The sequence below is a fragment of the Bombus fervidus genome, chromosome 1, assembly GCF_041682495.2.
Source record: "Bombus fervidus isolate BK054 chromosome 1, iyBomFerv1, whole genome shotgun sequence".
NCBI classification, from domain to species: domain Eukaryota; kingdom Metazoa; phylum Arthropoda; class Insecta; order Hymenoptera; family Apidae; genus Bombus; species Bombus fervidus.
In genome coordinates this window covers 20862343-20889825 of record NC_091517.1, presented here as the reverse complement: position 1 = coordinate 20889825, position 27483 = coordinate 20862343, and the positions used below count along the sequence as shown (strand labels likewise).

The window sequence follows — 27483 nt, the reverse complement described above, 5'->3', positions numbered from 1 at the left end:
TAAAGAAATTGCATTTTCGACTTTGTATTTTAGTTATTGACAATTAAAAATCGATCGAAAGATCCCTGTATGCGAGCAAACCACCTTACATGAACGAAATTAAGTCAGTCTAAGCAACGGGGTGCACAGGAATCCTCAAATCTAACGATACGTGGGCAGCAGCTTATCTCGTACAAGTCGTAGAAAAGAAGGTTATGGCATTTGAAGACGTAAATCATTCTGCACGACGTTCTGTAAGAAAAATCCTACATTAAACATTATAACAGCCTAGTCATTAAAATCCATAACAGCATAATGGAAACCGTTTCATGGAATTTCCAAGAAAACAGGATTAATGTTTCCTTCAATCCTTTGCCTCCATAAATAATTAATAAACAATAGCACATAAATAATGTTTATACAAATTTCATACGCTCATCGCGATCGTCCCGCTCGCGGGTATCCGCAGAATAGTCGCATACGTATTAAGTATTCTTGAGATGCTACTAAATGTGAAAATGAACGCTGTCTTGGATGAACCATGCACATTTTCCATACTACGTATCACAATATTTACATATATACATATACATGAAACAAAAACCGAAGAAATCATTTGTAATGGTTCTTTCTGATCAGAATTACTTAAAATCATAAGATGTGAATTGTTATACTATACCTTTCTTAATTTTGGTTATAACAATTATGGTCCCTGGTTGAAACGAAACGCAGTTTGCGTATATGTATAAAGACGTGACCGGAGGAACGGTATTATTCGCATGTCTGGCCAAGTGGCACCATTTGGCATCAATAATTTCGCCCTTTTTCCTGTGAACTAATGGTTTCCTGTTCGCCTTAGACCCTCGTTTTGTCCCGAAAGCTCAATTTCCCTTTTATATTCGCCTCGAACCCGTTGAAAATTGTCGAAAGACTCCGCTGACTTCCCACTTCTCCAACCCAGGTTTGCTCCTCGTTTACTCATTGTCATGAAATCGGCCAAGGAATTATACTCGGCGCCGTCCGTGATAATGCATGCTAGATTTAGCATGAAATCGATATTCTCTTTGAGAAACTTCACCGTTAAATATGTAGGATCTTCTACCACATTTTTATTCCATACTTTGTACTTTTAAATAACTCGAAGTTTTGTAAGTATCCTTAATGCATTTTTTTTTTTTTTATTTATTAATGAATATTGCTAAACTTTTTCGTAATAAAAAAGCAGCTAAAACTAAGTAAAACTATAATAATATTATATAAATTCATACCTTTATACATATTTTGGAATAAAATATCGTAGGTTGGATCCACTTGAAAATTGATAGTTAACATAATCAACGTTACCAATCAATTAAATTTAGAGTAATCTAAATTAATGCGTAGATTATTATGTTTTAGTGCTCACTTCGGAAAGAAGCTATATCCATTCTCAGTCCTTTTGGTATCTAAATATATAATAAGAATGTTCATTATACCCGATTACAAAAGGCAAACGAAGACAACGAAGAAAATTTTCCATTCAATTTCAATTAATATTAATATATGTATAAATTCTATTAAATATATTTTATTGATATCATAAAAATTATATATAATATATAAAATATATAATAATATATAAAAAACAATATTAATACTCACTAAAAATTAATATCAAAAACATTAAAATGATCTTGACGCATGATCTAAGTCACATTTGGTCGAGTTATCGATAAATCGAAAAACATCGCTGTGCTCGATTAATCGAGAATCTCGATAATCGCAGCTGATCGTGGCCGTGTAGAACAGTAGACAGCAGTCAAGAAGGAATCGCAAAATAATTTTTTTTTCCTCTCTCTCGGTGTTGTAACATTGACTTGAAAAATTCGTGTAGCAACGAGATCGACGAGTCGCACGATCAACGGACATTGTAACGATTGTGTATTCACGTTCGCAGTGTTCACTTAACCTCGATCAAACATTCGTTTCAAGTTACAGACAAATATACCTCCAGCACAAAACCATATTACGTTCTCTTTCTCTCTCTTTTCCTCTCCCTCTCCCTTTCTAATACTTTTCTGTCTATGTACTTCGTCTTTCTTTCTCTATTCTATTCCAAAGCGTGTACAGCAAATACGCAATACGTTGTAAAAACGTATTAACTTGGTAACTCGAACATTGTGGTGAAAACCGTCGATAAGAAAGTGTCCGATTAAATTTAGTGGTAGTGTATAAGTGGTTCGACGATACTCCGAAACAAACGGAAAAAACGGTCGTGTTGGGATTTTTTATTACGACCGACAGACAGGGAGACAAAATTTTGAAGATTCACAGTCTATGAGCAACAGGGGCCAAGAAGACCCTGGGGAAGATCACGCTTCCAGGTGCATATCGATATTCTATACCACTTGTCTAGAACTTTTTTTCGTCATTGTTTACCCCTATCTTTTATTACTGGTTCTTCGAGTGCGACACACTATTTGCATATATCGCGAAACATAATATCGTACGAATCTACGAGGCTAGACTATTTTTAACGTGCTTTGTTTTGGTGCAACGACTCCATTCACTTCCCGACATTGAGAAGTTGATCCTTTTTCTGAACTGTCATTCTTTAATTGACAACACCGCGAACCACTGGTAACGTGTCACAAGCATGTGTTCTTAATTGAGTGAATTACAAGTATCGGAAAACACTTCTAATTTAATTAAATTCGCTTCTTTTATTTATGTCGTTACTGTGCTCGATTTGATGTCCAGGCTTTTATAACAAAATTTTTATTTTTATGTTTAATACGGAAGGGAACTTTTACGTAACTCTATTGCTAAATACTAGAAGTTCAAAATTCTTTAAATGTATATAACCTGCTAGAAAATCACATGCATATACTTTGTAGGTTATGATTATGTTTAAGCTCTTATAATTCATTGCAAAATACGGAAACACACAAATATTAATAAGTCTTGATTGAATTATCCTTTATGTATCATAAAATGTTAAGATATTTTCATATTATAAAAGATATTGAATTGTTTAACTTATGTTTATTACAAAATACTAATTTTTCTTTTAATTTTGTTTTAGAATATCTGTTACAATACAAATATTGTAATCCCTACATTCTGTTATTACATTATTAGGGGAGAAGCAAAGAGCCCTTGCAGCGACATGAAGCGTGCAGTTGCCAAGAAATTGATCGAGCGATATTTTTATCAATTAACTGATGGATGCGGCAATCCTGATTGTGATAATCAAAACTGTGCATCAAGTGGAAAAGTACATAACTTAAAACCTATGTTAACATTTATTTTTATCGGAAATATTTTGTTGTTAATATAATTCATATTTTGAACAGGTAACAAATCTGACTCCAAATCAAGCTGCTGCACAAGCTATTCAATTATTTTCCCAAGAAGCAAGACTTTGCGATGGAACACAACCTAGTAAAGTAGCTCGGACAACTTTAGAACCTGGACCAGCATCTTTAGCTAAGAGTTTGCCAGTTAAAAGTGTGAATCCGACATGTTCGGATGAAGGTACTGCATCAAATTCCAACATAAACCCTGCTCCTTCAGCTACTGACATTCTTACATCCCCAGTAAAGAAGGACATTTCTGTCGATACAAATGATTTAATATTTCCATCTCAAGTTTTAACAGAGAAAAGTGCTCAAATTCCTTTCAAAAGCAAATCACTGAATAGCATGGAGGTTTGTGAGCAATCAGTTTTAAAAGAGAAATCACCTGTTCTACTTCCTATCCTATCAACGGATAGAGATAGTCATTCATATCAATTTTTCAAAACAGATTACAATTGTAATTCCATTCCAAATAACTCAATATCAGATGAAGAAATTTTTCAGAGAATATTAGATAGGTATAAAATTCATATTCCAAATTATAATAACAATTCAATTATTAAACCAAAAAAATATAGAAGAATAAAAACATCATCGACGTATAAAATGAATAAGAAACGTAAAGGTAATTATTCTCCAAAAAAACTTTCCTGCAAGAAAAAGTTTCATAAAAGATGTTATTCTCAATTTATTACAAAATTATTAATACTTAATTTGTATCTCAGATGCATTGAAAGAGAAAGGTACACAAAACGTGTTTTTGAAAGTCAATAATAATTTTTAATATGGCTATTTTACAAAAGGTTTAACAATAACTGTTTATCAAATTCATGTGCAGTTGCTATGTATATGTTAATAAATATTGTATTTGATTCTTACTTCTTGTTATTTATTTCTAACTTAAAATACTATATATAGTTAAATATATATTATAATGCATTTTTGCAATTACATATAGTAGTAAATTATTTATAAATGTTTTGATAAAAATATTCAATTATTTTGTCAACAGGAAAGCAAGATCCATATCTTACAGAAGCAAAACTATTGGATATAATAGAAAGATGTAAATCAGAGGGATCTTATTCATTATTAATTCGTACATTGGGAGAGATATTTTCATGTGCAAAAGCATTAAGTCTTAGTTTCCAAAAAACTGTAAAAAATGACTCTCCTCTGGCTGCACTTCTTAATAGAGCTTCGGATAGTCTATTAAGGCCACCTGGTGATATGGATAAAGAAGCAATTCGATCTATTCAAGGAGAAGACAAAGAAGAAGACAGTAGTGAACCATCATCTACAGTTCCTAACAATGATGATACTAGCATTGATTTACCAGCTGTGCGAAGAGCTTTTGCTGCTCTTTGGTCCTTACCAGGTAAAAAAGTGTTTTGTAAAATAAACGTCTTAAATAAAGCTTATGAATACATAGTTTCTTAAATTTTTTCTGGTATTTAGGAGAAGTGTTCAAATCCGCTTTAGTTAATGCACTAGTCACTTTGGCAGATAATATTGAACTAGATTTGAGAGTATTTCGTATTATGCCATGGGATAATATGGATAGCTTGTTAAACGTATTCTTGATTGTATTTGAAATTCCTATGCTTGGAAACAGTGAATATTTGGAACTTGCTCTTCATATGCTTTGTAAAGCACTGAGCTGTTTCCCTATTGTGGCACAAGCTAAACTAGCACGTGTATGGGCTAAACATTGTAAATCTCGACTCCCAAGTATTTTACAAGCTCTGCAAGAATTAATAACTGTCAAGGTATAACTATTTGGTACAATTGAAATCATTAAAAGCTTTGATAGCGAAATATTTTTTATATATAAGAGTTTTCATTTCTTCAGGTAATAGGCGGATCTTTTACGCGGGATTATTGCGTTCAAGACGCGGACACTATTACTGCTCCCACGAAAGTTATGAAAATTTTATACTATGCAAGTATGTTAGCTGGTGAACTAGATGAACCTGATTTAAATATAGATGAGGATGGTGAATCTACGAGTAACGACAAATCTGGGAGATCTCTGTCGCAAATTCCTCAGGTGAAATTATGAAAATTATTATGAAGTATCGAATTATTTTATGAATATGTCGTACAAAAATATTATTAATATTTTAATAATAATGATAATCGCTTACAGGACCCATTAGCTAAGGAATTAGGAATTACTGCATTAGATGCACGAAAACCATTTATACCTTTCACTGACTTTTACAATGAACCACTTAGTGATGCGATAGAAATGGACAAAGATTTTGCATACTATAAGAGTGAAGAACCCATGAAATTTAGTTTTATGAATTATGCTTTTATCCTCACTCCCGCTACAAAGACGCTGGGCTTGTATTATGATAACCGTATTAGAATGTACAGTGAACGCCGAATGAGTTTTCTACAGACTGTTGTTGGACAGCCTACTAATCCCTATTTAAGACTAAAGGTTTGTACACGGTTCATTTTATCTTCTAACTCGTATTAATAATTGTTTAAAATAGGTGAGGAGAGATCGTTTAATAGATGATGCGTTAGTCGAATTGGAAATGGTCGCAGTGGAAAATCCATCTGATCTTAAGAAGCAATTAGTCGTTGAATTTGAAGGTGAACAAGGAGTTGACGAGGGTGGAGTCTCTAAAGAATTCTTTCAATTGATTGTAGAAGAAATTTTTAATCCTGATTATGGAATGTTCACGACTCAAGTAATTTAGCGATTTCCATTAATTAAAATCTCAGAAAAATGTTTTAGTTGGGAAAATTACTTATACATATCTCAAATTATTATAGGAAGATACACAAATGACATGGTTTAATCCAACATCGTTTGAAAGCGACGCACATTTCACGCTAATAGGCGTCGTTCTTGGCCTAGCAATATACAATAATGTAATACTAGATGTACGTTTCTCTATGGTAGTTTATCGAAAATTGCTTGGTAGAAAAGGATGCTTTGCCGATTTGGAAGACTGGAGTCCTACGTTATATCGAACATTGAAGGAATTGATAGATTATACTGGAAATGATATGCCAGAAACATTTATGCAAACTTTTAGAGTGGCTTACAAGTAAGCTGTAAATAGATTAATAATTATTGAATAATCCATATCTAATAAACAATAACCAATATAATGTATGCTATTTCATAGAGATGTTTTCGGTTCAATATCTTTCCACGATCTAAAACAGAATGGTGACGAGATATTTGTGACGCAAGAAAACAAAAAGGAATTCGTAGATCTTTATGCGGACTTTTTACTTAATAAATCTGTCGAAAGACAATTTAAAGCATTCAGACGTGGATTCCAAATGGTCACGGATGAAAGTCCACTTGCATTACTTTTTAGACCCGAAGAAATTGAACAAGTATATTTAATTTATTTAGGATTTAGATATTTTTATCGTATCAATAATTATTTGTAATTAATGTCTTAATTTACAGCTTGTTTGCGGCAGCAAAGTTTTTGACTTTGCGGAATTGGAAGCCGCTACGGAATACGAAGGTGGTTATACTGTTGATAGCAAAGCAGTACGTAACTTTTGGCGTGTTGCACATTCGTTACCACCAGAAAGTCAACGAAGACTTCTACAATTTACTACTGGAAGCGACAGAGTTCCAGTTGGTGGTTTATCAAGATTAAAAATGGTGATTGCAAGACATGGTCCAGATTCTGATAGGTGAAATTTTTAAATAAAGTTACATTCCTATTTTGCAACATTACACGATAACTTCTGCACAACTAATATAACGCTTTATATTTCAGATTGCCGATAGCCCACACGTGTTATAACGTATTGTTGTTGCCAGATTACAGTACAATAGAGAAATTGCAAGATCGACTGTTGAAAGCGATTAATTATTCAAAAGGTTTCGGCATGTTATAAATGGGCATAAAAAAAAGCTTCGATCCCCCTCCCCCGTCTTTCAGAGTATATCGAACTATAATTCGAAGTTCGAGATTCTCTTTTTTCGTCCCGCTATATGGAAGTATTTATTCGGATTTTGTGCAAACACGTGCAAATGCTAAAAACCTCTGCTTTCGTAAGGTGAAAGAAAATAAAAAAGAAATGCTAAAATCATCTCCTGATACCGAGAATACCTCGCAATCGATCGTTGTCCTCCAATGTGTTTCCTCCTTATGTAAGCGGAAACTGGAATTGCTGTACAAAAAGTAATACAAAATCTTTGCGATAACGTGCTTTGAAACTTTCTTACGTCTCCGTGTTATTTAACTCGTTAATGCAGATTAACGTATTTTATTGACCAGTCTTGCCGAGTTGTTTTGGTAATTTGTACTTTCCCTGCATTGATCCAATGGAAAAGAATTTCCATTTTATTTCCGAGTCAGCTTTTACAGAACTACTACAATTTGTCTCGTTAATTTTAATTTTATTCGTGAGATGCAGCATGATACAGTGCATACAGCTTGAAAATAATAGTGAGATGCGCAACTGTGATGAATGTGAAAATGAACCGAGAATGATCGGTCAAAATTTGTAGAAATATACGTATCGTAGATTTAGTAGATCTTATAGTAGATATTCTACGCCGCAAGAAAAAGCCGAGGTACACCCCCTTTGACGTTTATCGTTTAACGTCACATTGTACACAAGACATTTTATATATTGTAAAAGAGTAATGAAGAAGATAAAGAAAAACGCAGAATCATGAACGCTAGATCCTTTTTTCTTTCGAGTTTGTATGTAACTTTCCGCTTTCCATTTCCTTTTACATCACGTTTTATCATTGTACGTAAAGTATCTAATATATATATATATATACAAGTTATATATATATATATATATATATAAGTTCTATACAAATTATATACAACACATGGGAAATGAATTTGTATAAACGTTTGTAATCAGCGGCTTTCTCAAAAAATTGCTCCACGTTGTTGGCTGTCTTATTATTAGTCACGTGACAATATACAAAATAAAGTTCTATCGAATAATTCGTGCGCCATTTATTTTCGCATCAATTTAGGAACATAAGAAATCTGTACGTACGAAAGCGAAAATAGTCGAATTTAAATGAATCTCGCATTGTAATAATACGTTGTCAAGTGACGTTAGATGCGGCGGATAATTTCACGCAATTTCATTTTGAATGGGAACATCTCCCCTTGAGGATAAATTAAAATGAAAATTAACTGATATTTTCGCCGCCGTTACGACCGACGAAGGACAAATTGTAACTGACGTTGAATCGTACACCGTATCCAAACGGAAATCACGATTATGTGTACCGAAAGTGATCAAGCCGTGAATAATCGTGCATCCTGCTTTTTGAATATGAACGATTCACAGAATCAGAACAGTTTCGATTTTGTACCAAAGTCTGATTATAATGAGAAGTGGCATCTGGAAAATAAATGTCTTTTTCATAATCAACAAGTAAACGAGAAATAGAATAGTTCAAATACGATAAACGTTCTTTGACCTATATTTACAAATTTTTATCTAGTCCTTACAATTCTTTCTTTTTCTCCTTTTATATTCTTCAGTTTATATCGATTACCTAAATGGGGAAAAATTTGTAAATTATACGTTGATTAATACATATCGTACGTTTCACTAGTACCTCGAAGGGGACAAATATGAAACGAAGAAATTATGCACGGAGTGTCCAATGCCGTGCGATCTTTGTTCGCATTTCAAAGAAAAATTCAAGTCGAAAATAGACGGAAATAATTTAAATCAGAGATCAGGCGATTGGAAATGCGACGAAGAGCTTGGAAAGAAATCTTCGAAATGTATCGTACAGGATCCTCCGATTACCGAATGGAAATGGAAAAATCCTTACAGTGTTTCTGATTTTGATCGATCGAAACGTTGGTGTCGACGTACTTTTACTTCAGGTAAATTTGTCGTAACGTCTACACACGGATTAAAATTAAAAAACACATTTAAAAAAGAAAATTATATTTAATTGGACAAATATCTCGATGTATTAGATATTAAATCTATTTTCCTTTCGAAGGGGATGACTTTACAACGAATTTGTTACGCGATCTGCATAACAAAGATTCCCTAAAAGATCATACGAAGAACAATTTCTTGTATAATTTCCGCGAATATTTGGTCAGATATCAAGAATCTTGTGGCGTACCACGAACAGAATATTCTTTTTGGTCTCTTATTAATACAATGGGTCAAGCAACAGGTCGATCTTTTCTTGCATTGTTGTATGTCATACTGAACATTATACCTGTTGTCGAGGTATTGTTTAATAATAACCGATTTTTCATATTAAATTACTTGATATAGTTTGAAAAATTTCACTGTTCAAAATAATTAAAGCATCCTTTTATTTTGTTCGGCAAAGTATTTGATATTTTAACATTTCTATTTATTGTAGATATTGTAAAAATAATTAACGCGCTAGATATTTTCAGTATTTTATTTGTATACGATATCTTAATTGTTTTGGGCAGTATGTAGTTTTATTAATCTCGATAGTTTTCCAAATAATGTATTTGCAAGATAAGAGCAAAATTTTTCATATTTTTAATCTGATAATTATGTCAATTATACAAGAATTTCTTCTAAGCGTTGCAAAATTGGATATCTCTTAATTTTAAAACTTACAAAAACGAAATTTTTTTAAATAAAAAAATATAGCATTAGAAAATTGTTAACGCTATATATATATATATTGTTTAAAATTTTAATGTATAAATATTTATATAAAGATCTAGTACTTAACATCTACATGTCATATAAATGGTACTTTTTAGGTATTCCTATACTTATTGCGATTCGTTCTGGACAAAGTGATTAGCATAAGCAACAGCAAAGATTTCCGGCAGACGATGACTCGATGTTTAATATTCACGACAGAATTATTCAGTGTTTATGTATGTCTGATATTTATATTCGGTTTTATTGTCTTACCGATTGTACACATGGTAATTGATATAGTAGCAAAGATCATGCTTTACAATTAATAGTAATAACAGTCATTTAGTCCTAATTGGATAATACTAGAAACAATATGGTTATTACGTGAATTTGTTATATAATTATTGAGGATCGTTTAAAAACTTACGCACGATTAAAAAATTCCTGAAAATGCACGTATCCAGCTTTCCTTGCCAATATAAAGTTTCTTATTATTTTATAATTAAATCGATGCTTCTATTTTATAGACTGGAAAATTTTAATTTATTGTTACGAAATCTTCCAAAATTGTTTAAATTCTGCCCCGATCTTTCTTCAATTATCCCATCTACTTTCTCTATAATATTTTTAAGGATGCGATATCACAAACAATAATAAAAACGTATATCATAGTATACAGTGCGATTTTATTAAAAAAAGAAACGTGTCGACAGCACATATTGGAAAGCGAATCAGTTTTTTTTTTTTTTGTTCATTAAACGCATAATATATAAAATCTTCGTTATTGAATTACTTACTGAGTGAATTGTCCCTTGAAGTCTCTATAAACGTACGTTTCATATTCTCTACTGTTTTTTTATTTTTTCTTTTTTTTTTTCTTTTTGTTTTGAACGTATGACAATCTGAACGTGTAATTAACTAGAACTATTAAAATCTATACTGTTTCCGTCGAACTAAGATCCAAGTACAAGTTAAAATTCTTCCCTTTCGTTAGAGAACACAGAAAACGAATAAGACTTTTCAATTTAAAACGCGCAATTTCCCCTCGATCGTGATTTTCTTTTCCACAAACGGAATCTCGTAAATTTCAATCTCTTCCTTCGAATAGAATAGAAGAAAGAGCGTTAGCCTCGATTTATTTCCAGGTTCTTAGCTCGACAATGACGTAGCGCGAAAAAGACGAGAAGAAGACCCTGCAATCGCGTGATTTTTTACACAACGATCGCAAGCAGACAGCTAACTGCTACGATGCAGAGAATGAAACTTCAATTCCTATCAACGCGACGGATACGTGTTAGAAATCGAAAGAAGAAAACATATCGAGCGTCTTTCTGGTACACGTTCGGTCCTTAATTGGTCACTTTGTACGAGTATCTGAACAATTGATCCGACGGCAGTCTCATTGATTCGAAGCGTGCTGCCTTAGGCAAAGAAACGAATGGATGTGCAAGAGTTTCTCTCCCTCTGACGCATCCGATCAAAGTGCAAACTCGATGCAGATCATTTCGAAATCACTGGAAGAAATCACCTTTGCAATAACTTTTCATATAAAACTAAGTCTATCGAACGAACGCTGAACGCAACCGAATCATAAACGCAGGTAGGTATCGCGAATATGATTAAACTCGTTGATGACCGCTCTATCGCGTACGTGTGGTCGAATGAATAATTATCATCGACGATAACAAAAGAAACTACCACTGCCATAGGTCCGAGTATGTACTTGTTGCGTTGATGTGTTCCATAAATATACATAAATCATGATCGTTAAAATCAACTTATTGATAGTATACACACGAGAACGTCGCATTATACCTATTCCCATCATCGCTATCCATTTGCATAAGCAGACGCTACATAAGACGAGAGTCATCAACGTATTCCTCTGGAGTAAAATAGAAACATTTTGATAAACGATACGTCGCGTGTTCGCGCTTTAAATCGTTGCACGTCGCGGGGAAAGGAACGGCGAATGATTTTTAAACGCATGAAACGGAGGTACACGTTCGAAGGGTAAAATTTCTAATAGACGAGTGCTGGGAAAATAACGCAAAAGAAAAGAAAGAAATGACGAGGCGCGTGAATGTAACTCGCGGCACCCCATCCACATTCCAGATCGCTCTTTAACGCGTCCAGCACCGACACGTTATTTTTGTTCAGGCAAAATGTTTCCCGAAGATCGTCGTCCCAATCGTTGTCCCAACAATCGAACTCGTCGTCCTCTTCGTCTCTTTCGAAGTTCTTGAACTCGCTGTAGGTAGTGCAGCGGTCTTCTTGGTATTGTCTGTGCTTCCTCTGCCAGGATTCCATCCATCTGAAGGAACACGTCTGTTCTTCAGCGACTTTTGAATCGAAGATGCAAAATAAAAACGGGTTTATCGACTCACCCGATGTCGCAGTCGCAGTTGAAATAGCTTCCCCTCACCGTGAGTTTCAATAGAAATCGTTTCCCTGGCACGCCTGGCTTGTACCCGTTAGACGGATTGTGAAGAGTTCGCGCGTCGTTGTGATGAAGATGAATCGTCACGTTTCTTACCCATTCCGCGTTTTCAAACATTTGCTTGGGCACGGTGCTCACGCTCGTGTTGTACATGCCGAAGTGCAAGTGCGGATTTCTTATGCCCTGAAACAAACGTGACACGCCAGTCTGTTCGTTCGTTCGATAAACTTGGAATTTCCTTAAGAATTTCTAGTATTTACAAGTATTTCTATAAATGAATTTCTTAGCGTGTCTCCACTGACTCGACTAGCTCGAACTGCTTGCAGGGTATGCGTCGTATTGAAATATTTTTTATACGAAAGTTGCATAGTTTGAAGGAACACGCTATACGATGGGAATATTTTTTTTATGGGCGAAGGAATTTCGGAGATTTCCAGAGCAACTTTCTTATTCTATATGGACGCTATATTATTTTACAGACAAATAAGTAGAGAAGCGTCGATTTCCGAGTGAAATAATATCGACCTCTGTTAATCCCAAACCTAATGATCAAAGGGTAATTTCGTTTTGTTTCTCGCAAATTGAGTTTACGCAATATCAAGTTGAAGATTCGATGCGATCAAACATTTCTCTAAGACACCATAAGGCGCATTACGCACGTGTAACGAGACAAATACTGGACAGGCAATTTTCCAATCGATCGATAGATCTTGGCGGAGAATTTTCTGTAAGGAAGTCTATTAGAAATACATACTCGCAATATATCTGGGTTTATGTCCTTCAATGCTCGACCAGTCAACGTTATATTGAACAGTTTGTTGGGGAATTTTCCTTTCATTTCTTTCTCCAAGTTCGTGTCATTCTGTACCTAGAAACAAAATTTCCAGATATAAATACATACATATCTTTTGTATTTATATTTGTCTGTCTCCGACGTGGTGAAAGCATTTTTTAAAAAAACAATATTTACGATAGTAGAATTTCACACGTACATCGATGACCAGATGCCTTAAGCCGTTGTTGTACTCAAGAATGTTGGGGAAGTTGAAATTCTTCACGCCGTTGTAAGCGGTTATATATAACTTGCGGAGTTTTGTAGCTTTGCAGAGTGCACCGCTCTGCAAATCGTGAAACGTTTTAATTTCGACAGGATAAATAGTAATTTTCATTTCATACGACGAATGTTAACTATCAAATGTTTTATAGAATCTACGCGTTTCTCGTTCGTATAAAAATCTGTAAAGTATTTTATGCAAAAAGAAAGGATAAACTGACTCGTATATGCAACTCGCGTACGACAATTTCATCATTTTTATACTCCTTTGATAGTATTTTATAAGATTCTTAGTATGTAGATACATAGGTATATATAGGCTAATCACTTATGATGAAACTAAGAATAATCGTGGAAATTCGTATTTTTATAAACGTAATTAAAAAAACTAAAGCGAACGAAACTTAGAAATTTCATACGTCTAATAAATATTCAAACGAGAACTCTACTTTGAATATCTTGTATACACATATTTGCATATCATTTGCATTCTGTGCATTTTTTCCTGTTTAATATTATCATAAATGCATACAAATCTGCGATATGACCGAGCAGAATTATGCAGTTGTAACAAAATAACGATAATTCGAATGAAAGTTTTTGTAACAAAATCGGTCGGTGCACGTGTAAATTATCTTTTTGTAACTAATCATCGTATACAGATATTATTAGAGAATAAAAATTGTCGGTCAATGATAAGTTTATGGTACGACTGTCTCGAAATTTTATTTCTCAAGCGAAAACTTACCTCGAAAGTCGTTAAAGACAGTCTTCGTATGTCCAGTTCCTCGAGACTGTCCGCGATACCTAAGAAACTAGTATTGCTAACGGCCGTGATCGGATTATCCGCTAAATTGAAAGTTTTCAATTCAGGTAGGGTGTGCGTGATCAGTGGCACCACTGTCAGATCATTGGCACTTAGGTCCAAGTAATGAAGGGACGTTAAATTCGATGCCATTTCCGCTGGTATCGATGCCAACTCATTGTGAGCCAGATACAACGTTTGTAATCGTCGCAGTGGCAATTCTGGCACCTTTAAACGATACAGATACATATGAAATAAACGTTCCTTCGTACGAATCGTTCCATATTACACACATTTAGAGGTATTACGTACACTTAAGAGAGAAATGTTGCTTAGATCGAGATACAAAAGCGAGTCCTCTAAACCGTGGAACGTTCTTCCGCGTGATTCCAGAAGTAGTTGTTTGTTGTGACTCAAATCCAGATGAGTTAAATACGGCAGATCGGAGAACACACCATCATCGAGTCTGACTAAACGATTGTAAGACAGATCTAGCCACGTTAGGCTCTGAAACGGAACAGAAGTTTGGATTATCGTTTCGTTCTCATATTTTTGAAAAGTGCAACCTTAAATTTTGTTTTAAATCTTTAACGATTACGAATTAGGGGAGGTATATGAACATGGTGAAATTTCATTTAAAATCGTTCAGGAAGCATTAAAATTGATTTACAATCAATTTGTAACTCTTTGTCTTAAAAATATTCTTCTCCATTCTAATTTGATCCAACAAATTTCTGACTGCCTACTCGACCAAGCTAATTAATTGGAACAGGAGAAGAATTAAATTCTCAAGAAGTAGAAAATGAAATTTTCAGCGTAAACGATACTTTTCCGCGACGTGGTATAACGACTTGTACGTGTCTTATTTCGTTGTAAAATTCCACTCGTGTCCTGGCTTTTCGCGTGTCATTCGATCGCGCGTTAATTCCAAAGTACGCGCAAATTTTCCTCGACGTTGATCTAAGGAATTCAAATTTATTTATAAAATGCGCGCAACTAACTCGCAATCTAAATATCGCGTCTGTCGTGTGAATTCCCGACAAGGTGTTCCAAGACAGATCCAACATGGATAAACTGGCTGCAGCTGAGATGGACATGGTCTTTGTCGGTAGCCTCATAAACTGATTGTGAGACAAATCCAAACTTTCGATATTGGCGTCTGAAAACATATTGTCCGGCAGCGATCTCAGTTTGTTATGAGAAAGATCGACGATTCTCAGTTTCTTCAGCGGCCTGAGCGCTTCTGCCGGTATGTCCATGATATTGTTCCAAGAGAGAAGAAGCACTTGGATGTTCCTCGTGTTTCTGAAGCAGTCGAAGTCGATTTCCATCAGCTCGTTGTGACTCAGGTCTAGCCACTGGAGGTGCGGCATATTTCCAAAGACACCTTGGGTCACGTTGCTCAGTTGGTTGTGAGATAAATACAGATGCGTCAAAGAGTATTCGACTGGTTTGAAGTAGTACTTCATTATGTCGGATATGTTGTTGTAGCTGAGGTCGAGGACCTTGATGTTCGATTGAATCGCCCCGCCAACTGCAACGCGACGAAATGAAATCAAAGTTGAGAACTAGCAACAGTTAATGTTACAGGAAAGTTAATTTATTCGCTGTGTATATCTTGAATTTTAAATATATTCTCTAGTATTCTTGACGTTTGTACGGCGTCGATTCGACGGCACGGGTCCGAGATGCTTGAAGATATCTCGAAGACTCGAAAAACCAAGTTTCCTAAGAGTTCGTGCGAAACATAAATCATTCTGCGCGTGTTTTAAACTTTTTACGACGTAACAGTAAGCCTGTGACATAAACTTAAGACGAAAGTTATTTCTTAGCGAGTATCGCGAGGAACGAACGTCTAATCGAGCAATGAACGAAATGAATTAGAAATCGAATTGTTCGTGCGTGATGCGTGTTAATAATAAACAATGCGTCGAGACGAGCGCGAGAAAAAGATTAGCAGAGGCAATGAGATCGTTCTTGGCAACATCGTAATTCCCAATTCTTCCAATAAAATTCTATTTTTACATCTTCCATTTATTACATATTCAAGAGAAAGTATACAGATATTTTTCTGGTATTCGCACAAGAATAAATGGAGCAACTGAAATTTCTACAATTATCGGTTTGACAACTTTGTAGCAAACCGTGTGATGGCCTTTGGACAGATTTAAGAAACGAATTGTTAATTTATCGATCGTTACTCGTATTTCAACGAATCTCTGATATTAAATATCCGGTTTCCGAGGTCGTACGATCAGGTCTAGTCTCGTGGTAAAAGGAATTCAAGGATGTTACGTTGCACAAGACAGACGCAGAGAAATTAGAGGTAGCATCTGCCGATTTGTAATCGGGTTTCATCGACTTACTGGTGGTCGGCGGTGTAAACGTAGTGCTGTTGATCCATAATTTCGGGATTTCATTGTGGCTGGCGTTAACTTTGAACGAGGACAACGTTCCCACTTGATCGAACGAGGCAAAATCAAACTCGGCTAGGTCGTTGTACGCGAAGTCAAGGAACTCCAAATCTGGCAGATTCTTAAATATAAATAATTACGATTTTCATTAAATTGAGAAATTCTCCGAGACTACGAATACAGATGTGACGAAATTGATCAGAAACTTTTGTATCTTTCTTCGTCCTCCAACGTGTCTGTATAATAATATTTAACGACTAGTCTTAACTTTCGACACGTCGTATAGATAATCGTAATTAAAATCATACGACGAGAATAAAACAGATAAATCGTATTTTAAACACTGATTTAATAGATATGATAATTTAAGTGTCAAGGAAATTTTATATTCTAGCAGGCTTTTGATTAATCGTCTGAAAACATGTTATACGATAGGATTATACGATAGGATTATTAATGAGATATGGTAAGTAAAATGTTAATGTTACCTGGAAAGCTTCGTCCGTGATATCTTTTATCTTGTTGCCCCGTAGGTTGATATACTTCAACAGCTTCATGTTCATGAACGCGCGCCTCTCGATTCTATCTATAGCGTTGTCTTCTAAATTTATCATCGTTAATTTTGGTAGGTCGACGAACGTGTGAGTTAGAATCGTTTTGATCATGTTGAAGGAGAAATTCACCTCTTCCAGGTACGAATGTATATCACCCTGAATTAATTCAAAATGAAAGTAAACGAAGCAGGTTGAAATGAAACATTTGTCGAAACAATTTGTACCTGAAACGTTCCTTTCCTGATATTGTCGATCTCGTTGTCCTGCAATTCTATTCGTTTGATCCTCTTCAAAAAATGGAAAGACGTATCTGGCAGTGATTTAATTTTGTTGTTGCTAAAATCAAGGTGCTGCAGGTTCGTCAGAAACTTAAATGGCGCGTTTGGCACTTCAGAAACGGAGGAAGAGAAGCCGTGCGACATCCTCAACGTTAGAAGCGAATGTCCAACCTGACGAAGAATTATTTTATTTGCATGAAAGTTTCTTTCGCAATTAGTAGAATTTTATCGCGCAATGAATTGTCGTCTGAAGAGATAATATTTTTCCTTTGATATTCTTCGAATAAAATATTTCTCAACATCGGAATTCTCCTGTTCTGCTGCGAGTTGTATAAAATTGTATTAAATGATTATATTTTATCATTCTACGTGCTCGTTTAGCTTCGTTGGAGAAGCAAGAAAATAATTTTCTTCGGTATTTTCTATGTACCGGAGCATTTTATTTATCCAAACTGTAGCATTCAGAGACAAATTGTTCGTATAATAGAAATTTAGTGATCCTTTTCGGTACCTACGATCTCCCGTTGTAGTAATAAAAGTTTACGTAAGTCAATAAGACAATACTTGAGATAGGTAAATTTACTTAGACTTTAGCATTAACTGAAATTTCGCAAAGTTCCACCGTGTATATTCGTGAATAGGTCAAGTACTCGCTGCGACGATGGATCTTCATAGAAGCCTGTTTTATTGGAATTATCTGCGGCTATCAAGGCCTTCGGTGAATCGGGAATGCGGTTCGAATCTAGTTTAATTAACATATTAAGGTAAATTGCTGATTCTCATTGATCAAATGTATTACGGTTTTGTATGGTTGCTCGGTTGATAAATTGCCCCTCTCTCGTACGAAATAGTAAGAACATCGTTATCGAAAATACAGTATAATAATCTTCAAATTTTTATCACAATGGTACGACGATTGATAGATACAACAAAATTTCAGATTTTTGTAAAGAAGAAAAAAAAGGAAAGAAAATAATCGTATTTGATAAGACAGGTTTTTTAAATCTTTGAACTAAAATTAAACGGCACTTGTTCGTATTTTATCTCACTGAAATTCTACGATTCCGACTGGAAAAATTTAAATAACCATCTACCTGGAAATACGCGAAACGAATCTCGAGGAGAACATAGTTATCATATACATTTTATTTTCCTGAAGTTCTACGACGAATTTTTCTGCGATGAAAAAAATTTAACGTCGAAACATTAAGATTACGACGAACGTTTAACGTTGAAATTACCTCGGAGAAAGCTTCGTCTTCTATCGAGGATATCGAGTTCTCCGAGAAGTCCAAATACTTGATTCCGCGAACGTGCATGAAAGCATGAGCCTTGATGGTATTCAGGTTGCTTTGGACTATACGAAGTTCCTTGATGTCCATTCCGTATTCCATAAAATCGTCCGACGATAACGTTGATTGTGGCATTCGCGAGATTGAAAGGAACCGCATGTTCCGCATTTGTCGTAAATCCTGAAGAGACACCACGCTGTTTTCTCTGCCGCTCAAGTCCAGATTGTACAGAGAGTATTGGAAACCGTTGAATACTTCGGCTAATAACATGTGCAATAAGACGTCGATTAACGTAAGCCATTAATTTAGAAAATGGTCAATAATGGTCAATCATATTTGATAAGACAGGTTTTTTTAAATCTTTGAAGTGAAATTGGAAAATCGATGGAATTAATAAATGTCAGACGTAGGAAATTCTCTGATAGGCATAAAGTCATCGTCTTTCACCTTACCTGGCGAAAACGTTTGAATCTTGTTCTCACGGAAGATCAAAGTACGTAAAAAATCGTATTCTTGGAAGATAGGACTCGAAAGAGAAGTGATATTATTTCCGGAGAGATCCAATAATTCCAGGGACGACTCCAAGCCAGCCAAATCAGGAGAGTTCATCTCCATTAGATCGCAATCACTGAAATAAAGTTCCCGTATTCTCGAATCCCTGAACGTACCCTCCTAAAACACATAGTTTAATATTTTCTCCTAACCCTGAACATTTCATTACACTACGTAACATACGTATTAAATCGTAATATTTATTACAAGCGAAACTTCTAGCATTTGGCATTCCAGCGAATCGATAATAAAAAATTAACGAACATCAAGTATCGTGACTTTTTATTTTGTCAAGAATTTTAATTTCTGTAAACGTGTTAGAAACATTCAAAAATTCAGATTTAAAAGATGACTGGACTGTGATTTTTGTATCCGAGAAACATTTTTGGCTAATTATTTTAATTACAATATTTACAAGGCAAATATAAATTATAATATTTGGAAAATCTTACCTGTACCATAGTTAAAGGATTACCATCGAGATAAGTTCGGTTAACTTTATGAAAATGCTGGAAATCACCAGACATCAGAGTTTCGATTTGATTATAATCCAATCGCAATATATCCAGAGACAACTGCAGTCCTCTGATTTCCGGCTCCTGTTGCTGGTGTAACATCTTCGATATTCTGTTGTAACTAAGATCCAACACCTTCATACGCTTCAGAGACGACAATTGCGCATAAGGAATGTGTGTCAATTGATTTCCATTCAGGTACAGATATATCAGATGTGCCATGCCATCTCTGAACACGGAAGGATCGATTTCTTTCAGATTATTTTCGCGTAAATCGAGCATGTCCAAGTAAGTGAGGCCCGCGAATGCATCCGCCGGAAGTTTGTCGATCGCGTTTCGTCCCAATCGCAATTTTTGCAAAGAATTCTCCAGACCACGCCAATTATCCGGCGTGATCTTTGATATTTTGTTTCCTGCGGAACAAGTGGTAGCTTTTACTCAGTTTTCAGAATTGTTTCTTTCCAAATGTATGATACGATGTTTTAGTAATTAATACGTAAGTAAGAATTATATTAGGATAATATTATTAAATATACAATGGTATTAAGAATTATGTGTTAAAATTCGAAAGAGAAGTAATTTTAGGTAGAAGTCGTTGCTCTTCTTAAATAGACTTATGACGAGACAATAGCGGATTTTATTTAGGATCAAGAATAATCTTTGAGTTTGATTCAATTAAGCTACGAAACTAATACAATTTATACCATTAATTCACTCGTCCCTTTCACTTTTCTTTCTTTCACATTTTCAATCGTGAATCAGAAATCTCAACATCTAATTTTTATAATACAATCTTGTATCCATGTAATTCATCCTACATCTACTTAATTACACTTTTGATTTCAAGTATGATGACAATAATCTTCCACATTTTAAAACATCAATATACATAAAGTGCTTGTTGCAATTACGTTATCTATTAATGAATCGTTCCTTAGTGATTCGATGATTCATCAAAGCTAGAGTGCCTTATCAAACCACGTTATCAGCCAATTTTTCAAGACGATAATAAGGATACGATAAAACTGAATTGTTACGAACTGCTCTCCTTTATTGGAACGGAATTTTACTTCCTGCCTAATGAAACCAATTTCTGTCGATTCTGACCAAGTTCGACTAAATGAAATTCTACTACGTTAAAAAAAATCCAAAGATACCTGTCAGATCGAGAAATTGCAATTTCTGCAAATGTCTGAACGACCTGCTGGGAACCTTCTCTAGGCGATTGTAGGGTAATTCGAGCTCCCATAACGATCTCTCAAGCCCTAGGAAAGCTTCGTCCGGGATGTCGGCCAGGGGATTATGTTTGATCCGTAGATTGTACAGACCTGAGAAGTAGAGGAATGACTTTCATGTGAAACTGAACTGCCACGCATCTTATGTATATATATATATGTATATGTAACATAACGTAATCGATGATGCAAAGAATTATTCGTGACATACGGTCATTGCCCCTCAACCCCTATTTCATTCTTCCCTTGATCAACGATCTCTTCGAAATCCCCCTTTAAGCGCATTCTAGCATACATCAGCGAGTTAATATTAACGATGCGAGGAAATTACTTGGCATTTTATTTTTCCAAGGGATATTACTATTTTCTGAGTTTAGGCATAGGAAGAATCATTTCTTTTTTACATTAGCGAACATTTTATTTGGTCTTGGCGTTCTTTTAATTTTTCTTAAAAGATTGAACGTCGATTGGTCGTTGGAAAACAGTGACTATATGTTTTATATGAGAAATTATCGTTTATTTAATGTTATTCGTGATAAAAAATTATTCTTTGTTAAACGTTACTTATATGAAATGTCCCCTTTCTTCAGAATCTTTTAATAATACAGTCTCTTAAAATTTTAACTCGTACATCATCGTCGTTTATAAATTCCTTCTTACCTGTGTTCATAAGAAACTGTGGCTGAAGAAACATCAGTCCGTTGTTCTCCAACTGCAGCATGAACACTTTGGAGGAATTTATGGGCTGAGGTATCCGCGGCATCGGCACGTTGTAACAGGTGACGATACCCAAATCCGGGATGGCTTTCGAACAAGTGCAGAGAGGATTGAAGAAACACGGTGGATATTGGACCGGAAGCTCGTGCATCCGAACCAAGGACGCCCACATCATCATCAACAGGGTAAATATCATCAGAGCATAACCCACTTTCACCATCGTTGCCAAATGCTGCAAACCCATTTTTTATTTTAATGTCTCGTTGATTTCGATAGTTGCGAAACTTTTCTCCTTAGCTGCGTATAGTTTGGTAAAGTTTCGAAATGTTTAATTAAAAATAGGTTTAATGCTTCGCATGCTCGTGGACTCTGGAGCTTCGAAGTACGAAGAGCAGGAATGTATCAGATTTGACGACGCGGATTAAATATTTATGTTTAAATATGCATATGCAGCGGCTACAAAAAGTACCTAAGTCCAACTCTTCTAGATTTTAGTTTTATTTTTACTTGTAAAACACACTGGCAAAGTTATACTAAACTGCGACACGTGGCAGTGAGACTGTATTGTATTTAATAGGTGTCGACTCTACAAAGTAAGTTATCTCGTTAAATAATATAATTCCACGATGAAGACTTTCTCCGATTACTGCAACTTCGTCATAAATAATCGAACTTTAAGCAGTTTTTCGCAAACAAGCCAATTATTAGATACTACAACGTAATCCTCTTAACGTAGCTGCACGTGGTTTATGTCGTATATTTTCTGTGCATATTTATACTAACGTAAATGAAACTTAAAAGAAACTCGCGCATTTTCTATCATTGTCTGCTTAAGTTACATTTTTCATTTCTATCGAGCATTTGAAACTTTGTGAGAAATTTATTTCAAAATAGATCTTCAGGGAGATCTTTGTTTCTTCGAACGAAAGTCCGTTACCCTTTTCATTGAGCTTTAGCAAGTGGAGATTCAACGGGTACGATAAAATATGAACACATAAGATGAAAAATTGAAATAGAAGTGAAGCAAGTAAACGTAAGCCTATTTCTCGCGTAATTTTTAATATTAAAGCCATTGAAATTCTAATATAATTACTCTGATATAACAGCAACGATATTAACTTTTGTCAGTGAGTTGATAAGCAACTATTTATGGTAGCGAAAAATAAATTTGCATCGGATTTTAATGAAGTTTGACAGGATGAACATATTTTAAGAAATTGGATTTATTTTATACCATTGTACTTTCTTTTCAAAGCGTGAGTGCCTACATGTTCATAATTATCGGTTCATGTCAGAATTCAAACGTTCTTCGATTACTTTCTAGTAGTCTACAAAAGCACATACATTTCTCCATTAACAACCAGAAATGAAACCTCGTATTTAAAATCTTATACAATTAAAAAAAAAAAAAAAAACAATTTCATAATAATTTCTCCGATGATCGAACGAGCGATATCTCTCCGGTAAATTAAATCATTTAAGAAAACACTGTATTCCTGGTTGTGCAAAGGTCAAACATTTTTTCCCGAAAAGATCCACAACGTGTAAAGATCACCACTTAGTACAATTTTTGTTTATTCAGCATTTTTATTTAACATTCCTTTCTATATGAGCACATTAGATCCTTTGTACCACACGAATCCTCTCTATTTCTATTGTTTTTCTTTTTGGTCTTTTAAAACTCGAATCCATAATGTTTCACTGTCCTTTGCACATCCACGACTCGAACAGTTAACAGAAATTTTACCATGCTTTCTTGGATTAAGAGAACGCTACTCGAGAATCTCTATCGGAGCTCACGATCGTGGGATCGTCGCCGATCGCTCGCGATGATCGCACTGACGATTTTGCTAGCTAAGTGGCCGTTGCCACCCCGTGTGTAATAGGGCTTCGGGAGTGCTGTCAGTTTCGGTGCTTCCCTTTACCCGATTATAAGAACGATATTCCATTAGGTGGCGAATGAAAATACTCGCGCAAAACGTTAGTGAACATTCGAATTATGGCTATAGTTATTTGAGGATACGCAGGCACGTGGAGCGCAATGATAACGTCATTAATCAGTTTTCACCCGGCTATTGTGTTGGTATATTTGCATCTTATCTTTCGTATAAAATTTGTAATCAACCGATAGTGGTTTTAATAAAACTTATACATAATATCGCACTTCTATGATTTTCTTAGAGAATCTATGGTTAATTGGGTTTGTCTATGGTTAATTATCGGTATGTATTAGAAGTTGTTACAAAAGAACAGAAGTTAGGATTTGATCTGTTTAACGTAATCAAAACGGTGCAACAATCTAGAAAGATGTTTGTAAATTTAATAAATTTACATTATAAATGTGGTTTCATACTTACGTAACATTCACATCTTAGCAGTTGAGCATCGTATAATTTGTTTGTAATTGGATTTTATCTCGACACTTGTTATTAATATCAATTAAGATGTTCGGAGGTAACGTTTCATAAATAAATCTATGAATTTAGTTTGTAATTAAACATGTAAATAAATAGCAAAGACACTTGAGGGTGTTGTAGATTAAGTCTTCTCCCTCGCTGTATCGTGTAATAATTTCGCGACTGCGACGTCTAGGGTACTCGAGCATTTTTCGTAGAATCGTCGATGCGGACGAACGCCAAAGAATATCTTACGCATATTCTAGCATCCTGAGTAAAACTGGACGTTTTGGATAAATCGAAGCGCGTTTGTATAAACTAGAGATTATACTCTTTAGTAGTTCGTTTACAATCATCGTATTATTACGCATGCTAAATGTATAAAACTGCAAAAATGACTAATAATCGCTTAGAATTAAAATCATATCTGTGTTCTATTGGAACGTCATAATCTGTCAACCACTCTTTCGATAAACATTGCAGAGGGAAAAAAGAACAAGAAACATGATAATATTACAGAAGACTATCGATTAAATATTATTTACTATATCACCCGCGATGTCGTCTGTTTTCCAGTGAAACTGCGAAACAGCTGGGTGCCAACTTCTCAGCCTATGCACTGGGCATTGATATAAATATATGATTACTCATTCACGTTATATAAAACAAATATACTTTTCACACGCTCGACATAGAATTTGTACCAGTAACATGTCGTAACAATAAATATTGTACGTATATATGTGCGTGTATATATAATATATACATAATATTTATATTAAAACATTCATAAAAAATATGTATCTCTTGTGTGATCGTCATTTCTTTTTTTTTTTTTTTTTGGCCACATCGAAAATTCACATGGATTTACGCGCAGTTCCGTTGATTAATTCCTGAGAAGTTTTCGATTCCTTTTCAGTTACTTTCTTGTGCGACGGAATTTTCGGAAGACGTGGTGCGATCACGAGTAAAGTTAAACCGATTATATGTGGAATCAGGTATACATACCTGGAAAAGAGATACATATTGCGTGTTATATTAGAATTTCCTTCTGATTGCGTATGTATATTATAAGTAGACTAGCTTTTTATGAATACGACCAAAGAAGTGGTATGTAAAAAAAAAGAAGTGAATTTATTATTACTTACAGGTACATTTTCACACTTGGTACAAATTCCAAGAGTATAAAGCTGAATGTCATATAGGCCATTAAGAGTCGCGTTGTAGTGAACGTAAGCGCATCGTATAGGAACTTCATCCCCTTGGACCCTAGGAAGTATGGTCGTATGTTACGACGAGTCTGTTTGATAGTAAAGGTTGGTCAATGGTCGATTAATGATTAACAAAATATTTATTTTGTTTAATGATTAAAAACATATAGCAAATCAAATTCGATATAATTACTAGTTTTACTTACAACACGTGACACCATGGTAAAAAAGGCTCCATTGGCGAATGTTAAATAGTAACCGGGGTAAAAACCATGCCATAAGGCAGAAAGAGCGTACGTGAACACAATTTTATTGTACTGTGTCCTTTCATATACAATCGACCTAAGCCACCTATTGGTTCCTTTATTCCAGTGTTCGATACTGTCCCTCATATTCAGAGACATCTGAAAAGTACAATTGTTGCATAGATTTTGATTCGTTTAGATCATACAACAATAATAAATCAATAAATTATGAAACACAATAGTACAGATCAGTAACCTTAATCTTAGATCATAACTTCTATTACGAGCTCGATCGATTCAATCTAAATGATGTCGTCACTGCTATATAGTACGTATTAAAGATTCTATAAAAAAATAGTGATGTAAATTTGCTTAGAATATTTTTATTTCAAATTCAAAAATAAATCAACTGAATTAGATATACGCGTGCAAATCAGAACAAATTTTATTTATAACTAATTGATATGCCAGTTTTTGCCCGGGACCTTATATAAGCATTTTTAATAATATGCTTAATGAAACTTCTATTGGCTTGGTAAACGTGAATCAACACCGCTCGTCATACAATGAAATCGCGATGCTTCTGACATAACATACTTTGAAAAGAGAAAGACATTGCTCGCAGTCGAGTTCATATTGCCTCGCTATATCGTAAAAGCGATTCGTTTAGTCATAGGATAATGTTACATATCGCGGGGGGGCCTGGTGTGTCGCCTCAGCGGTTCCCGGGCACCCCTCGATCGCAAGAGGGACGGTCATCGTGGAGGTTTTGGTCGGTTAAAGTCCGACACTACCACGCCGCTCTTCCCCTTAGAAGCGGCGGGTGTCCGTGCGGATTTCCTCCACGGAAAAAAAAAAGGGATGATGTTACACATACCTAAACTATGCTCGAGAAACGCTCTTTAAATTGGTGAGAATCGCGTCAAAATCTGTCCAGCGATTCTCGAGATTACCCCAAATATACCGACGTTTACCGCGATCTTTGTCCGAGTATGTGTAGATACATATAGATTTATCTCTAAAGTAATCGTATTCATTTCGAAAAATTTACCTCAAACCCATAAACATCAACATTGGAAGCTAGATCCCATTTGGGTTCGCCGTTCTTGTCATACCCGTTGAACCCGATCCCGGAATTATTGCATATGGCATCGGCAAAGATCCACGCGTGATAGTATTTAAAGCGAACTAGCATAGTGGTCACCATCAGGAACCACATTTTATAAAACACCGTGGTATTCTCGAGGAAGTCATCGTCTGTAAATAAAGTAAGGCCTCGTCAGCGCTCTGACGTGGCGACGATAAATATTAAAGGGACAATATATGACTCGAACCTTTTAGCTTCTGAATCGGGTATGTTGGAATGAAAGTCACGAACATAGCCGCGCACAATAAGCTCACTATGACCTTTTTTATTACGACCGGTGCCGGAGACGGTTCCAGGACTATCTCATCGTAGTGAGCGGAATTTTTATCACAGCCCTTAAAAAGAATAAAAAATATCAAAACTCCATGTTATGATCTTTATTCTGTTTTTCTTTTTTTTTTTTTGTTGTTGTTGTTGTTATCGAAAGCGTATAAACACAAAAAAAAGAAAGGATGATTGAACAAAACTCTAACCGTCAAAGCTCTTGCTCCAGTTAGATTACGTCCATGAATAAAATCGATGTAATCACGATAAAATATCACCGGCCCAGCCATCAACGCTTGAAAATGGAAGACGTAGCTGAAGTACTCTAACGTCGTCGGCATCTTTCTAAAATAAGCCATGCATATAACAGGTTGGCTTTGACCACAGACAGCAAAGGAAATAAAATGATAAATGTAGGAA

General features: G+C 35.1%; 4 protein-coding genes and 1 long non-coding RNA gene across 9 annotated transcripts in view; 2 read left to right on the top strand and 3 right to left on the bottom strand.

The window, feature by feature from the left end:
• On the bottom strand, window positions 1-1136 carry LOC139989940 (uncharacterized). The gene is made up of 2 exons (XR_011800447.1): window positions 659-1136; window positions 1-231 (listed from the first exon to the last, which is right to left on the bottom strand). It is a non-coding gene; the product is annotated as an uncharacterized lncRNA (long non-coding RNA).
• Window positions 1137-1761: 625 nt separating this feature from the next.
• Window positions 1762-7995, top strand: Ube3a (ubiquitin protein ligase E3A). Of its 3 annotated transcripts, none has more exons than XM_072008479.1 (12): window positions 1762-2342; window positions 3100-3235; window positions 3315-3495; window positions 4330-4695; window positions 4776-5086; window positions 5170-5367; window positions 5467-5766; window positions 5822-6022; window positions 6108-6385; window positions 6467-6683; window positions 6760-6995; window positions 7082-7995. In XM_072008479.1, the coding sequence occupies exons 1-12, from the start codon at window positions 2296-2298 to the stop codon at window positions 7200-7202; spliced, it is 2592 nt and encodes an 863-aa protein (XP_071864580.1). In that variant the 5' UTR covers window positions 1762-2295; the 3' UTR covers window positions 7203-7995. The 3 variants fall into 3 exon arrangements, with proteins under 3 accessions (XP_071864580.1, XP_071864590.1, XP_071864597.1); XM_072008489.1 differs by having other exon boundaries at window positions 3044-3235; XM_072008496.1 differs by lacking the exon at window positions 1762-2342 and adding an exon at window positions 2471-2598.
• On the bottom strand, window positions 6787-23665 carry Chp (leucine rich repeat containing G protein-coupled receptor chaoptin). Its single transcript, XM_072008465.1, has 16 exons — window positions 23548-23665; window positions 21744-22032; window positions 21006-21176; window positions 19786-20261; window positions 19234-19453; window positions 18731-19041; window positions 17436-17660; window positions 17146-17367; window positions 16610-16778; window positions 15245-15777; window positions 14556-14750; window positions 14187-14471; window positions 13377-13502; window positions 13139-13252; window positions 12332-12567; window positions 6787-12258 (listed from the first exon to the last, which is right to left on the bottom strand). Exons 1-16 carry the CDS (start codon window positions 23548-23550, stop codon window positions 11967-11969), a joined length of 3867 nt encoding a protein of 1288 aa, XP_071864566.1. The 5' UTR covers window positions 23551-23665; the 3' UTR covers window positions 6787-11966.
• On the top strand, window positions 8616-10270 carry LOC139986024 (uncharacterized). The gene is made up of 4 exons (XM_072001035.1): window positions 8616-8717; window positions 8902-9181; window positions 9283-9542; window positions 10061-10270. The coding sequence occupies exons 1-4, from the start codon at window positions 8616-8618 to the stop codon at window positions 10268-10270; spliced, it is 852 nt and encodes a 283-aa protein (XP_071857136.1).
• The window catches only part of Oys (lysophospholipid acyltransferase 6), a 32270-nt gene continuing 27792 nt past the window's right edge, over window positions 23006-27483 (bottom strand). For all 3 annotated transcript variants that reach the window (XM_072008588.1, XM_072008606.1, XM_072008597.1), the window contains 6 exons: window positions 27273-27408; window positions 26987-27134; window positions 26704-26909; window positions 25614-25811; window positions 25345-25496; window positions 23006-25204 (listed from right to left, as the gene is read on the bottom strand). In XM_072008588.1, the coding sequence (XP_071864689.1) occupies window positions 25054-25204; window positions 25345-25496; window positions 25614-25811; window positions 26704-26909; window positions 26987-27134; window positions 27273-27408 (991 nt within the window). In that variant the 3' untranslated portion in view covers window positions 23006-25053. The remainder of the gene's footprint in view (window positions 25205-25344; window positions 25497-25613; window positions 25812-26703; window positions 26910-26986; window positions 27135-27272; window positions 27409-27483) is intronic.

Coding starts and splice junctions, on each gene's coding strand:
- Chp (XM_072008465.1), bottom strand. Junction 19,042..19,233: donor GATTCAAACGTTTTCGCCAG/GTAAGGTGAAAG, acceptor ACATGTTATTAG/CCGAAGTATTCAACGGTTTC. Junction 17,661..18,730: donor AAGACGAAGCTTTCTCCGAG/GTAATTTCAACG, acceptor ATTCTTCGTCAG/GTTGGACATTCGCTTCTAAC.
- LOC139986024 (XM_072001035.1), top strand. CDS start 8,616: ATGAACGATTCACAGAATCAGAACAGTTTCGATTTTGTACCAAAGTCT. Junction 8,718..8,901: donor GTCTTTTTCATAATCAACAA/GTAAACGAGAAA, acceptor ACGTTTCACTAG/TACCTCGAAGGGGACAAATA. Junction 9,543..10,060: donor ACATTATACCTGTTGTCGAG/GTATTGTTTAAT, acceptor GGTACTTTTTAG/GTATTCCTATACTTATTGCG.
- Ube3a (XM_072008479.1), top strand. CDS start 2,296: ATGAGCAACAGGGGCCAAGAAGACCCTGGGGAAGATCACGCTTCCAG. Junction 4,696..4,775: donor TGCTCTTTGGTCCTTACCAG/GTAAAAAAGTGT, acceptor TCTGGTATTTAG/GAGAAGTGTTCAAATCCGCT. Junction 6,684..6,759: donor GACCCGAAGAAATTGAACAA/GTATATTTAATT, acceptor CTTAATTTACAG/CTTGTTTGCGGCAGCAAAGT.